This window comes from Hemicordylus capensis, chromosome 2, assembly GCF_027244095.1.
Source record: "Hemicordylus capensis ecotype Gifberg chromosome 2, rHemCap1.1.pri, whole genome shotgun sequence".
Lineage (NCBI taxonomy): Eukaryota > Metazoa > Chordata > Lepidosauria > Squamata > Cordylidae > Hemicordylus > Hemicordylus capensis.
In genome coordinates, this window is record NC_069658.1 from 155,055,101 (window position 1) to 155,069,958 (window position 14,858).

The following is a 14,858-nucleotide window of genomic DNA, read 5'->3' on the forward strand; positions in this document are numbered from 1 at the left end:
GAGTCGGTTCTAAGCTACAACCTTCCCCTTAGATCTTCATCTCCTAGACGGAATCTGGATGTTCTTGGACTTTAGACGCTTTCTAGAAAAAATTGCTCAGCATGCAGTAAAACTGTCCCTGGACTGTACCACTTCAGACAACCGATAGGGGATTTCCTCACACACAGAAAACTAGATGTCAGAGAAAAGAGTACCAGCCAGCTTAATCTTCTCACTGATATCCTTGCTTTTCATGTGTATATTCATTAAAAAAAAAAAAAGTTTGGCAAATTCAGTCATGCAATCTCCACTTATAATCAGAAATGTTACAGTTCAAGAAGGGTTTTATTGTATGGTGAAGTGGTTGTCCAAAGAGATATAATACTCATCACCACATAAAAAAGCAGCCCAGCTGTGCAGGATCCTGAAGGCTGCCTCCTAACTGTCAAGGAAAACTCACTGGGAAGGCAAAAGGTGCCCGCCTTCATGGGATGCTTGGAAAGGGCAGGCTGGCTCTCTGTATCCCTAATCCAGGCATGGCTGTGCCCTCCATGGTTCCTCCCATACCAGTCAGGGTCCATGTGAACTAGGATATTTCTAACATGCCCCACAAACACGGCTGGGTGTTACCCTGTGTGGTTTGCTCCCTAGTTGGACCCAAATCAGCAGGGGAGCAGCCATGGAGGAGGTGCCATCTGCACTGCTCCCCATATCTGCTTCGGGGTCCTTCTTCCATGCCTGGCGAAACATGAGTTCCACGTCTGGGGCCCTGGGCCAAGGGCAGATTCTCCTCTGCTGCTCCTCTGACACCCCAAACTCAGACTTGCATTCTCCTTTAAAGCCAGTCAGCACGTGTCTTTGTTTGGGTTAGGCCTGCTGTTTGCACGTCTGCCATCATAGCAAGCTGTGAAACTAGCTGATGTTATTGACACTGCTATTCGCAACATCGTAAAGGCTGTATCGATGAACTCCATCCATTACCGTCCAATAGTGTGCCCTTTCCAGGAGTCTAATCAGAGTAGAATTGTTTCTTTCGTTAAGCTGGGGAAAACCTTTCATTGCCCAAGTTAGGGTCCCGTTTGCAAAGGTATAATGGCAAGCAACATGGGATGTGTTGTGTGATCTCACTGCAGTTGTTTTATGTAATCTCATTTCAACAGGCAGGCAGGAGCTGCTTAAAAGCACAGTGGGACCCTCACACAGCTCCTGTTTGTTTCAGGAGAATTTGCACAGGAGAACTTCCTGGTGGGTTGTGCCCATAACATGTAAAAGACACATTTGGGATTGGAGAGTGATGAGGATAATTAATGTTCCACCTGGCTGTGCTTTGGGGCAAAGGGTGCATATTCCAGGGTGACCTACGTCTTGATGAACTAATGAAGGTTACAACTCATATCCCCCTTTCTCCAGAAAAGCCTCATTGGGTCATATCTCTGAGCTGTACTGAGCTGTGTTTGATGCTTAGCATTAAGATTAAGATGCAGATGCAGAACTGGAAAAAAACTGAGCTTGGTAGTTTTTGTATTTCCTAGTTAAAGCCTTTGGTCTAATAAAGATACTACTGGGCAATTTGTCTCTCCTCCCGAAACTGTAATGGAGATAATTAAATAGGGGTAGGGCAAGGGAGATGCAAGTCTAAATTGCCATAGGCTTTGGATGGAGGAGGTTATCAGAATCCCTCAGACCCTGGGCTCTCAAACTTTGAATCAGAACTCTCTGGGAAGGCATTTGTTGGAAGTCATAAATCAGGGGTATTGCTACCAATGAGATGGGGAGGCAAATATCCAGGGCCCACAGTGTTCAGAGGCCACCAGTTGCCTCCTCTACCCTACAATTACTGCTGCTGCTACTACTACTACTACTACTAAGGTACTACTACTACTACTACTAAGGTAAAGTTGTGTCGTCAAATCGATTTTGAGTCCTGGTGCCCACAGAGCCCTGTGGTTGTCTTTGGTAGAATACAGGAGGGGTTTACCATTGCCTCCTCCCGTGCAGTATGAGATGATGCTTTTCAGCATCTTCCTATATTGCTGCTGCCCGATATAGTACCAGTGGGGATTTGAACCGGTAACTTTCTGCTTGTTAGTCAAGCATTTCCCCGCTACTCCACTTAAGGGGACTCGCTACTATTACTACTACTTATATACCGTTTTTCAACAAAAATTTGCGAAGTGGTTTACATAGAAACATAAATAATAATTAAGATGATTCCCTGTCCTAAGTCTCACAATCTAAACAGGAACATAAGGTAGACACCAACAACAGCCGCTGGAGGGATGCTGTGCTGGGGCTGGAAAGGGCCAGTTGCTCCCCACCTGGAAAATAGAGTAAATTTCAAACAGAAGCTCAAGTCCAGAGTTTGAGAGAAGGCTAAAGAGATACAGACAGGAGATATAGAAGAGCTCAGAGTGTCTTGAGCCATTTTCCAGACATGCCTTCAAACCTGACCAGACCAGTGAATCAAATATCAAATATAAAGAACATTCACTGTTTGGCCCGATTCCCTGCTGTCTCCATCCATTGCTCCCACTGCCTCCACCTTGAAGATTGCAAAGCGCCTCATCACCGGAGGTGGAGAAACAATGGTAGTGAGTGAAGGAGCCGCAGGGAGAGGATTGGGAGGCTTCAGCTGCTGTTCAGTTCGCTGATACTACTGAACATTCAGATCTTTCTGAACTTTTATAAAGAGATTTTAAGTAAATCTCTTAATGTCTTTTTTTGGTTTCCCATCTAATGACCCTCTCCTCTCATCTTTGGGACTCTTCTGTTCTTTCTTCAGAAAAGGTTTGAGCCTTTCTTCTCATGATCAGATCACTCTCCCCATTTACTTACTCCAAAATGGGACATAAGTTCTTCTTATCGGTAAGAGGCCAGCCCCAAGTCTCAGGGTCTGAGCTTCAAGAGACTCAACAATCCTAAGAGACAAGAAGGCAACCACACAATCATGGCTAATACCCAGCACATTACCAAGGTAGTAATCATGGATAATGACTGGATAATCATTACTATAATGGATAATGAAGACTACCTTGGTATTCGTTCAGTGAATCATGGATAATACCCTGCACGTTACTAAGATAGGAGAAAATTCCTTTAGGACCTGTGAGCATCTCCCAGGCTCCCACACAATCACTTTTCCCTTCTCTGACCTAGCTTTTAATTCACATATGGACAAAAATCAGGAGTGTGCACAACTTCCGAAGCTGGATCGGATGCTTCTCCTACCCAGTTTGTGATCATGGGAACAGCCTGAAGCTCTCTCATAAAGCTGGCATCAGAATAACAGTAAAGCTTTTTACAGGTACAGTAAAAATTAAGCCTGAAAGGCTGCCTTGAGAAGCAGATTAGCAGTGGCCCCATCCCATCCCATTCATTTTTATTTATTATTTTTATTGTATTTTTTTTAATTTATATACCACCCTTCAAAAAATGGCACATTCTTTTGTCTAGAATGTGAATGAATTAGCAATGCAATTGCACTTACATGAAATGTATAGGGAGACTCTTTTTTCTTTTTTTTTTAAACACACTTGGATTAAAAATGGAATATGGCCTCAAGGGATCAGGTAAGGTCACTCTGGGGTAAGGATGTGTGCAGACCGTTTTTGAATGGTTCGGTCTGAATATTAAACTAATTCACAGGGATCGCAGTCTACAAACTGGTTTGGTGAACTGGCTCCAACTAGTTCATCAGTTTGGGCAGCTCTTGTAAAGTTAGGAATAGCATAACGCTTAGGGCAGGCAGGTGGTTCTGGGGCAGGGGGGGGCGGCAGCAAGAGGCACCTTTAGAAGTAAAGGAGAAGGTGCTGTTAGTGCTTACCAGCACTTACTGCAGTGGCACTCCCTCGCCCCCAGCAGGCTGCGGTGCACGGCAATGGTGCAGAGTCCCGGTTCTAGGCCAGACCATCATTCAACTCTGTGCATGCAGAGCCGGGAGCCGGGACTCCATGCTGCCACCACACCAACACCTGCCAGGGACTGCTGGGGCAAGTGCCTTCCTGGTGCCACCTGCCCGCCCTCACCATGGCCGCCCTAAGTTTTATCCTATGCCTAACTTTACAATACCTTTATCCTAACTTCATTGACTGTGGGGCAGCTAGTGGTGGGGAATAGAAGAAGAAATGTTGGCAGGTCAACAGGCCGTTCCTGGGGAAGGGAAGTCAGAAATTTAATAGCTTTCTTCCCCTCCAGCTGTCCTGCCAGCTCTTGACCTCGGGAAGCACGGCCAACACTGCACATAGCCTCGCTTTGCTCCTTTGTAATGCCAGGTCAGTCCAGAATAAACCTGAACTCACCCATGATTTGATTGTGGATGAAGGGACCAACCTGGTGTGCATCATGGGGTCTTGGCTGGGGGAGGCTAGTGGCCCAGTCTGTCTTCTACCTCCAGGGTATTCTGTAGAGGAGCAGGTGAGGGGACGTGGGCAGGGAGGTGGAGTGGCTGTGGTCTATAAGGATAACATCTCCCTTACCAGGATCCCTGTTGGGGTATCTGACCATATTGAATGTGTGTACTTAAGTTTGGGGACAAGGGATAGATTGGGACTTCTGTTGGTGTACTGATCACCCCGCTGCCCAACAGAATCCCTTACTGAGCTCATGGACTTGGTCATAGAACTCGTGTTGGAGTCTCTCAGACTTTTGGTGCTGGGGGATTTCAATGTTCATTTTGGGACCAACTTGTCTGGGGCAGCTCAGGAGTTACTAGCAGCCATGACAACTATGGGCCTATCCCAAGTGGTCTTTGAACCGACATACGTTGCAGATCGCATGCTTGATTTGGTCTTTTACTCTGATCAGGGTGGTGTTCCATGGGTGGGGACGCCTGTGATTTCCTCATTGTCATGGACGGACTACCATCTGGTTAAGGTTAGGCTTACAACCACTTCCCACCTCCGCAGGGGTGAAGGGCCTATTAGAATAATAACCTGCCTGAAGAGGTTATTGGATCCAATAGGATTCCAAAAAGCCTTAGAGGGATTTACTGTTGGCTCTGCTGGTGATCCTGTTGATTCCCTGGTGGAGAACAGGAACAAGCTCACAAGGGCAGTAGACATGATTGCTCCTAAGTGGCCCCTCTGACCCACTTCAAAATTGGCCCCTTGGTATACGGAAGATTTATGGGGGCAGAAGCAGCAAGGTAGGCGACTGGAGCACAAGTGGAGAAAGACTCAACTCGAATCCAACATATTACGACATAGAGCACATCTAAAGATCTATGCTCAGGCAATAAGTGTGGCAAAGTAGTGGTTCTTTTCTGCCCGTATTGCATCTGTGAGCTCACGTCCAGCGGAGTTGTTCAGGGTTGTGAGGGGGCTAGTATGTGCTCCCTCCTTCCTTGGATCAGAATTTGGAGCCATCAGCTACCCTCTGCGATGTTTTTAATGAGTTCTTTTCAGACAAAATATCTCGTAATTTGGGCCAACTTAAACTCCACAATTATTGCAGTGCCTGGAAGTGTCAGCAACTCCTCTTATATGGTTCAGCTGGATCAGTTTCAGTTTGTGACTCCTGAGGATGTGGAAAAGCTGCTTGGAGTGATGAGACCTACCACTTGTTCCCTTGACCCTTGTCCAACATGGCTTGTTCGATCTAGCAGGGAGGCTGTTGTAGAAGACCTGGTAGAAATAATAAATGCTTCTCCGAGGGAGGGCAGGATGCCTCCTTGTCTTAAAGAGGCAATTATTAGATCTATTCTAAAGAAGCTTGCATTAGATCCCTCACAGTTGAGCAACTATAGGCCTGTCTCCAGCCTCCCATAGCTGGGCAAGGTAATTGAGAGGCTAGTGGCCTCTCAACTCAAGACGGTCTTGGAGAAAACTGATTATCTAGACCCATTTCAAACTGGCTTTCGGCCGGGCTATGGGGTGGAGACTGCCTTGGTTGGCCTGATGGATGATCTCCAATTGGGAATTGACAGAGGAAGTGTGACTCTGTTGGTCCTTTTGGATCTCTTGGAGGCTTTCGATACTATCGACCACAGTATCCTTCTGGAACGTCTGAGAGTGTTAGGGGTGTTAGCACTGTCTTACAGTGGTTCTACTCCTAACTCTCGGACAGATTCCAGATGGTACTGATTGGAGACTGTTGCTTTTTTAAATCTGAGCTTATGCGTGGCGTCCCTCAGGGCTCCATGCTGTCTCCAATGCTCTTTAACATCTACATGAAAGCGCTGGGAGAGATCATCAGGGGATTTGGTGCAGGGTGTTATCAGTATGCTGATGACACCCAGTTCTACTTCTCCATGTCAACATCATCAGGAGATGGCATAACCTCCCTAAATGCCTGCCTGGAAGCAGTAATGGGCTAGATGAGGGAGAATAAACAGAGAGTGAATCCAGATAAGATGGAGGTACTTATTGTGTGTGGTCAGAATTCCAGAGATGATTTTGATCTGCCTGTTTTAGATGGGGTCACACTTCCCCAAAAGGAACAGGTACACAGTCTGGGAGTGCTTCTGAATACACAACTCTCCCTGGTATCTCAGGTTGAGGTGGTGGCCAGAGGGGCTTTCTATCAGCTTCGGCTGATACATCAGCTGCATCCGTTTCTTGACATGAACATCCTCAAAACAGTGGTATATATGTTGGTAACCTCCAGACTTGACTTCTGCAATGCACTCTATATGGGGCTGCCTTTGTATGTAGTCCAGAAACTCCAGTTGGTACAGAATGCAGCAGCCAGGTTGGTCTCTGGGTCACCTTGGAGAGACCACATCACCCCTTTGTTGATAGAACTACACTGGCTGCTAATAGGTTTCCGGGTTGGTTATAATCTATAAAGCCCTTTTTTTAAAAAGCCCCATAAAGCTCCACAAAGTGCTGGTTATAACCTATAAAGCCCTAAATGGTGTAGGCCTTGGGTATTTAAGAGAACGTCTTCTTCATTATGAGCCCCACCGCCCACTGAGGTCGTCTAGAGAGGTCCGTCTCCAGTTGCCGCCAGCTTGGCTCGTGGCCACATGGGGACGGGCCTCTTTAGTTGCTGCCCTGAGATTGTGGAATGTGCTCCCTACTGAAATACAATCCTCTCCATCTCTGACAATTTCTAAAAAGCACTTGAAAACCCAATTCTTCATCCAAGCTTTTCAGCTTTTAAAATTTTTAGGTTTTAATCAGTGTTTGATATTTAGATTGCCTGAATTGTTTTAAGATTTTTGTGTAGGTTTTAACTTGTTTTATGCTGTTGTTAAGCGGCAGAGACAAAAGTTTGGGGCGATGTACAAATCTGAGATTTAAATAAATAAAATAATTTTACAAACTGGTGAACTGATCTGGTTCAATCTTGGACCTGATCCAGTTCAATCTCAGACTGGCCTCTCTCTTTCCTGAAGGCCAGTCCAGTTGGTGATCAACTTGTTGAACCAGCCTGGTTCATGGCAGACCAGTTCACCATTGAACTGTTTCTGCACACCCTTACTCTGGGGGTTTGATCAGGCCCAGAAGCTGCCACTTAGCTACCCATATGTTGGTTAGGTCCCCAGGAGTTTTCCCCAAAAGCAGGCTTTACTGTGGGTTTACTGTGAGGCTTTACTGTGAGTTCAAAGTTTCCCAAAAAACGCGAAGCAAACAGTGGATTATTTTACTCCAGATATAAATCAGGCTACACTCTAATGCATGCTGAAAAACCCAAATTGTGTGTGCTCCCTGATAGCTCACAAGGACTTCAGGGTAAATTTGGCCAATATGTTAACGCACACCTCCATTCCAGAGGAGATGAGAACTAAAAGCCCTGTGTGAAAAACTTCCAGAAGAAAGAATGAGGAGGGGAATGCTCCTTTTGACTTGGAGTTTTAGAGCACACAAACCAAATTTTAGGATTATCACACAAATAGTGTGAAATAAAAAACAGCACATTTAATAAACAATGTAGATTCACTTACATGTAGCACAAATATCACACCAAACCATAGCTTAAATATAGCTGGATGTGATGTCTGAATTGGCAAATCACAGCAACAAGCCTGAATTTAGTTGTTGAACTAGCCTGTCAGAGATAAGACTAGTGAGAACTCTTCTCCATCTCATCTAGTTTCCTACTTTAAGGGCATTTTCTGTATAGAAGAGCTTTCAGCTATAAGAGCCACCCCACTTGAAGTCTGAAGTGGAAAAGTCTAGAAACAGATTTATCACCTCAATGAGAATTAGGTGATGGTTCTGGTTCTAAACTACAATTAGCACAAACCATTGTTTGGCATGATGTCTGAACAGAAGTGTCTCGTTATCTCATACGTTTATAGTAGTTGGAAAGTCTTTCACGGACATTTTCATCTTTGAATGAAAATGGTACAGAGTCCACTGGACACAGTTACCAGAGATCTTGTCAACTGATCTTCAGTTCTCAAAAACCTTAAGGCAGGTTAGAATGGAAAAAGTGGTGGAGCGTTTATAGATTGCGGGAATCTTCTGTAGCCTCTTCCCTTCGAGTACCTAGACTGGAACCTTCTTCCACCTTGACCTGGTAACTGCCCAGAGAAGAAATGGGCTATGTGCCTGCTGCAGGCAGGGCTAACATCATCAGAACTACATGATGCCACAGCTTTAGTCTCCGACTCTAGTGGTTCCACCTTCTCTTCAGGTTGTTTCACCAGATGCGGCACTTCAGAGCTGGATTCATTGGTGACTGACGTGGACAGTTGAAGCTCCTGGAGAAATCCTGGCTGTTGCTCAAGGACCCAAGGACACGGAGGGGCGGCGGGCTGTGTAGAACCCGATGCAAGAAAGTTTGCAGCCCCTCAAGGCTCTGGTGTCCACACATTGCCTGTAGGGAAGGGAAGACAAGTCTGTCAATTGTATCAAGAGAGTCAATTTCCTCACAGGCTTTCACATTCCTGGTTGCTACCCTTCCCCTCAGCCTGTAGCAGGGAGAAAGGTAGGGTAGAATCTTTGAAAACAAAATAAATCCAGTCATTTCTTAGGGGAAACGTAGCGTGGAACTCAGGGAGAGGAAAAACCGCTTGGGCTGATGGCAATGTGGAGTGGAGAAACAATTGTGAGGAAAGGGGTAAGTGCCTCCTACTCCACTTCTCTGCTCCCAAAGTAGCCTTTTAATTTTTCAACAAACAGCATGGGGGTTCAGATTTGTGTGTTTCTATATAATATGTACAGTTCGCTACTAACTGAGTCAAGAGGTACGCAGGGACCTGCAACCCTGTCCTTGAGCAGCTTCATTTGCAGTGATTTTCACAACCATAAAATACTCTACTTATTGTGCATTTTATTTAATTGTTTTAGTTGGTTGTGTGTGTTGTTGTTTTTAAGATTTGCTGTTTTTTAGGCTTCTAGACCACCTAGAGATCATTGATTTGGATGGTATGGAAATGTAGTAAACGAATGAATGATTCGTTTGATTACTACCAGAGGGATTCTAAACCATGGAATGAATTGTGGTAAATATGAGCCTCCTCTAGGGCTGCAGTAAAGTAAAGTGTGCCGTTGAGTCAGTGTCGACTCCTGGCGCCCACAGAGCCCTGTGGTTGTCTTTGGTAGAATACAGGATGGATTTACCATTGCCATCTCCCGTGCAGTAGGAGATGATGCCTTGCAGCATCTTCCTCTATCACTGCTGCCTGATATAGGTGTTTCCCATAGTCTGGAAAACATACCAGCGGGGATTTGAACTGGCAACCTTATGCTTGTTAGGCAAGTCGTTTCCCGCTGCAGAGAGATAATGAAATGTGGGCTGTTCAAAGACGGTGGCTGGCATGATGAGGAAAAGTACTCAAAGTAGTCCCACTGGATTTAAAAGGGCAAGTGAGGCAATGCTTTTTTTATTTTCTATGGGACTATGTTGGGTAATTTTCCTCATTATGTCAGCCACCAACTTCTCAGAGAACTGGAGCCAACTCAGATATTACTTTCACCATCTGTCCTGTGCTAGGGAGCTAGCAGCCCATCTGAGCCACGTAACGTCAGATGGGATGCGGGCAGCTCCACATAGCAGTTTTCATGAGGAATGCTTTCCTGTTTTGCATTGTATCCTGCTCACCAGAACTACTACTACTAATATACCGCTTTTCTGTAAAGCTCTGCAGCTTTACAAATGGGTCTGTAAAGACCACCATTTAATCTTTGAACAATGGGTGCTCTGCAGCTCCGGAAGATGCAAAAATACTTTTCAAAGGCCCTCATAGGAGCTAATTAACCAGACCAGAAGCTGCTTGTTCTGAGATCTAGTCAGTTTCAACTGACTTACATGAGTCTGCCTAGGGCAAGAGACTGCAATTTGGACACCAGAAATGGACACAAACAGGTATTCTCCCACAGCCGGGAAGAACTCCATCCTGTGTAATGTGTACAGGTATTGAACTACAGATGGTAGGTTAGAGCTAGTGCCATGGTAGTAGTAAAGGGGGAAATGACTCCTCCTAAAAAAAATGGTAGTTTGTACACAGTCCCGAGAAAACAGAAAAGGAGGGCAGTATGTAAAAAAGTGAAACCATAGAGGGCAAAGTCAGGGATGGGACTGATGCAACTGCAGGTCAGTCAGAGCAGGAGACCAGAAAAGAAACCAAAGAGTGCATTACGTGCACAAAGCCGACGAAGAAGAGCTGGTGGTGTGATAGCCCAGGCCAGGAGAGCTCCTTCACGCATCTGTGCTTTGCCAGCCAGTTCTTATAGGCCTGTGGGCAAAGGGAGAGAAGCATCACACACACATCTCCAAACGCAGTTCTCAGCTAGCTGTGACTTCCCAAAAGCCACTTCTAATGAGAAGCTTCCCTTCCACTGGGCTGCCAGCTTGATGCTTAGAGAATCCATCCGACCGTGTTACTGGCACACCAGGTGGCTCCTCCTGCCTGTTTCTTCCCTGATCCTTCCACTCGCCCTCCCTCCCCCACCTGATACAGCAACTGGGACTTGATTACTGCCCCATGGCAGGCCACGGAAGATGGGTAAGCAAGCATGATTTAACCCCCCTTGCTAAGCAGGGTCCACCCTGGTTTGCATTTGAATGGGAGACCACACATGTGAGCACTGTTAATTCTCCATAGGGGATGGGGCACCTGCTGGGAAGAGCACCTGCCTGCTTGCATGCAGAAGGGCCCAAGCTCCCTCCCTGGCTTCTCCAAGATAGGACTGAGAGAGATTCCTGCCTGCAACCTTGAAGAAGCCACTGCCAGTCTGTGAAGACAATACTGAGCTAAAGAGACCAATGGTCTGACTCGGTAGAAGGCAGTTTCCTATGTTCCTACGGCATCTGCTGAGAAAAGAAGCCATGCTGATCAGGCCAAAGGAACATGAGAAAGTACTCATCTGACCTAGACTAATATAGCACTGGGGGTGGGGAGCAATTTTTGCTGATCTCCACTATCATCTGAAGCATTCTGTGGCCCCCCAACAAACAAACACACACACACACATATACATATACACAAACACACCTGAGGGTCACACTGTCCTCAGGGACATATTTATAGGCATCACAGTTGACTTGAGAGGGAAGGGGAAATTGACAAAAAATAATCCCTTCCCCGTATGAATACCCATGCTACTTTACTCTAGAATACTGCAAATGCACATGTGCTTCCACAGGAAGCACATGTGCATTTGCTGCATTCTAGAGAAATTTAAGATGTTATTCAACAGCAGCAGCAGCAACAATTGTTAATCACCCAGAACTATTAATTTAGATTGGGTAGTAAAAAAATGTAACAAACAAATCAAGTCTCAATGTATCATTTCCCTTTTCTAACAAACTGAAGCACATTTATGAGCAGCTGTGTTTTCACAAGTACAATTCTCAAAATTCAGCAATGGAATAATTTAAACCTGAAATTCTGGCAGATAGAGGCACGTTTATACAATACATGTACAATGAAGGACTGTGCTTTTCCCTTAGAATCTTTCGCTCTGGTGAGATGTCTACTCCAGATCCTCCCTCCTTGCATATAACAACAAACAGACTGCTAACCTTCCTTCTAGAACTTCCCTTGCCCTTCAGGTCCAGTCTAAATCCTAGAATGGATTATCCTATGATTAACTGAGAGCATTCTAAAATACTGGCCTGGATCAAGAAATGGATTAGTCACAAACGTCACACGTAGTATGGCAGGAACAGCTGCAAAGTAGGACTGAGGATTGCCTGCGGTGCTATGTGGGCTCTGATGATGCTCTGCTTTTATACCTGGTAAGCAATGGTGAGTCCCCCCGTGTCAGCTGCGTTCTCCAGAAAGGTGAAGGAGCCATTGATGTGGTGGCCTTTCAGGGAGTACATCTCGTACTGCTTCACAAGACAGTCTGTACTTTGTGCCAGTGCTTTCATGTCACAAGCAGGACAGCTCTCGGGCAACACTACTGAGAAAAAAAGGACATCCAGGAAGCTAAGTCCTAAATGGTGAATTATCACTTTGGTGCACTATAGGTGACTTGCTCTGTAGTCTGCCCACACACACTCAGGCAGGCCTTAGAGAGAAAAGGAGAGGAAAGAGAAGGAAAAGATCATCGACACTTTTATAACTATCCAAGGTTGGCCTTCATTTCTCCTTGAGCTTACACAAATACCTTGATGTTCAGAGCTTCATTATTGTGACATTACAATTTGGAGAGATCAAAAGGGTTTTTTCTCTCTATTTTGTTGGTTGTAGATGCCAATATAGGCGGAGCTTTTTAATTTGGCTTAGGATGGATTTCACACTAAGGGTGTGCATGAAACGGATTTTGCGTTCCATCCTGAGCTCAGAATGGAAAGCAAAATATGTGGAATGTTCTGTCACAACAACCAGTCAAGCCAGTGGTTCTGACAGAATGATTTTGGAACACTCTAAATGTTCCGAGCCATTCCAGGCACCATTTTGGAATCCAAAATGGCATTCTTCTGGCCTCTGCGCACAGTGGCTATTTGTGTGGTGGTGCTGATCACGCAAATGGCTTCCACACATGCCCAGAGGCCAGAAGAACGGCATTTTGGATTCCATATGGCACTCGGAACAGTTGGAACATTCTGACTTGGGATGGGGTCATTCCAAGCTCGGAACACTCAAAACAGTGTGTTTCTAGTTGGAACATTCCGAATGTGGAACATTCTACACATTCCTAGTTCACGTTATAAGCGAGCAGGACATGAACTGGTAGCTGAGTTGCTTTTCTCCACGGGGAGTAGATTCATCTGTACAGTAAGAGAGACCAAGGAGTGGGATTACTGCCAGAATATCGTCTGAGAGCACATGATACAGTCATCTTGCTGAAGCTATGCAGGTCTATGTCGACTAGGTGCTAGGCCCTCAAATAATACAGGTCTTTTGTAGATACATTGGTTACCAGTCTGCGCCCATCAGGGTCAGTTTCTGAGGTCCTAAGCTAGGCTATGTGTAAGAGGCCCCATCTCATTAATCAATTTTGAGTAAACACTTCAGACACACAGTGCCAAGTGGCATGGAAGAGAGAATTTATCAGAAAAAAGAATGGGAAACTTGACAGGCATCAAGAAAAAAAAAGAAAAACTAGTGTATATTCAAGCAAATATAAAGTGTATTACAAGCTTTCATCTATTTAGATAATAATTTCATCTAAACTATCTATGCACATACTTTAAAATAACTTGCTCACCAAATATTCAGAGTCTATATATAATTCTCTAAGGCATATCCATGGCTAATGCCATGCATGGCAGCTCTCATGAGAGTTTGCAAGCAGAAGCACCGTGGTGATTAGGCAGTGGGGATTCCATATGCAGATAGGGAGGAGGAGCCTGTGATGGTTAAGGTCAGTTAGAACGCAACTGTTACTGGCCGGAAGATGTTCTGGATTGTAGAGGAGAGTAATCTGTCTGTCTATGTACCAATCTATCTATCTATATAAAATGATAGTGGGCAGGGGTCTGTGAAGAGAGGGGTTGTGAGGGAGGAAAGAGCCCCTTCAGGAGAAGGAGGCTGTCGTTGTGTGAATTAGATGAGGAAACAAGATGAACAAGCTCTCTTAACTCAGGAAGGGAGCGAGAGAGAGAGAGAGAGAGAAAGAAGGGAGGGGAAGAAAGACAGGGGAAGAGTGAGTGGAGGAGAGAGAAAGAGAGAAAAAGAAGGGAGGGAAAGAGAGAAAGAAAGAAGGGCAAGGGACATGCCTGATCCTGTCAGCGGCCTGAAGGGATCAAGTGGCTATAGCAGTGGCGGCAGCAAGGAAGGGGCCAGTCAACCACTGCTGCTGTTTGGGGTTACCGCGGCCATTGGTGGAGGGAGGGAGGCAAGCAAGGGGCAGGCCTGGGCCTGTCAGCGGCCTGAGGGGAACAAGTGGTCATGGCAGTGGTGGCAACAAGGAAGGGCCCGGTCAACCGCTGCTGTTACTTCTCCTCCAGTTCCAATTATAACATTTTAGCTCAACCTTTAACATTTTATCTGAGCACCGTGTTTCATTTTTAATTGTATTGTTTGTTTTTAAAATGTTGCTAGCTGCCTTGGGATTTTATTAAGAAAGGCGGGATATAAATCTTTTCGATCAATCAATCAATCAATCAATCAGTCAGTCAGTCAGTCGGTCTAGTTAGTGTCTGGATGGGAGACTGCCCACTGGGAATCTTAGGTATATCATATGCAATAAAATAAATCTGTTAAAATATTGCTGGGCTGTCCAGTTTAGTTCTCACCTCTGGATTTATAAACTAGCACAGTAGTTAGTCTGTGTATTACACCTTCATGTGGAACTGCACATTACCCAGCTGCCCCATATATTGAAACCGCAGCAGCTGCTTCTGCTCTGTAAAGCAGCACTGGGAGGGAGCAATCTGCAGTGGACACCTGGTGGGCAGGAGGAAGCAGCTTTATGCATCTCCACCCTTTTCCTGGCCTCACTTCTCCACCGCCAGGGTTTCAGGCCCACATTTGTGACAGGAACAGGGGCCTGAAACCCTGGATGAGGAAAAGTGTTTTGGTGGCAGGGAGCGTCGGA

General features: G+C 45.5%; 1 protein-coding gene across 18 annotated transcripts in view; it reads right to left on the reverse strand.

Moving 5' to 3' along the window:
- Positions 1 to 7,818: 7,818 nt before the first annotated feature.
- KEL (Kell metallo-endopeptidase (Kell blood group)) overlaps positions 7,819 to 14,858 on the reverse strand; it is a 53,276-nt gene continuing 46,236 nt past the window's right edge. For 14 of the 18 annotated variants that reach the window (XM_053301237.1, XM_053301231.1, XM_053301236.1 and 11 more), the window contains 3 exons: positions 12,106 to 12,275; positions 10,508 to 10,603; positions 7,819 to 8,742 (listed from right to left, as the gene is read on the reverse strand). In XM_053301237.1, the coding sequence (XP_053157212.1) occupies positions 8,566 to 8,742; positions 10,508 to 10,603; positions 12,106 to 12,275 (443 nt within the window). In that variant the 3' untranslated portion in view covers positions 7,819 to 8,565. Of the gene's footprint in view, positions 8,743 to 10,507; positions 10,604 to 12,105; positions 12,276 to 14,858 lie in introns of those variants that run through there. The other 4 variants (XM_053301235.1, XM_053301228.1, XM_053301245.1 and 1 more) reach the window with 3 other exon arrangements.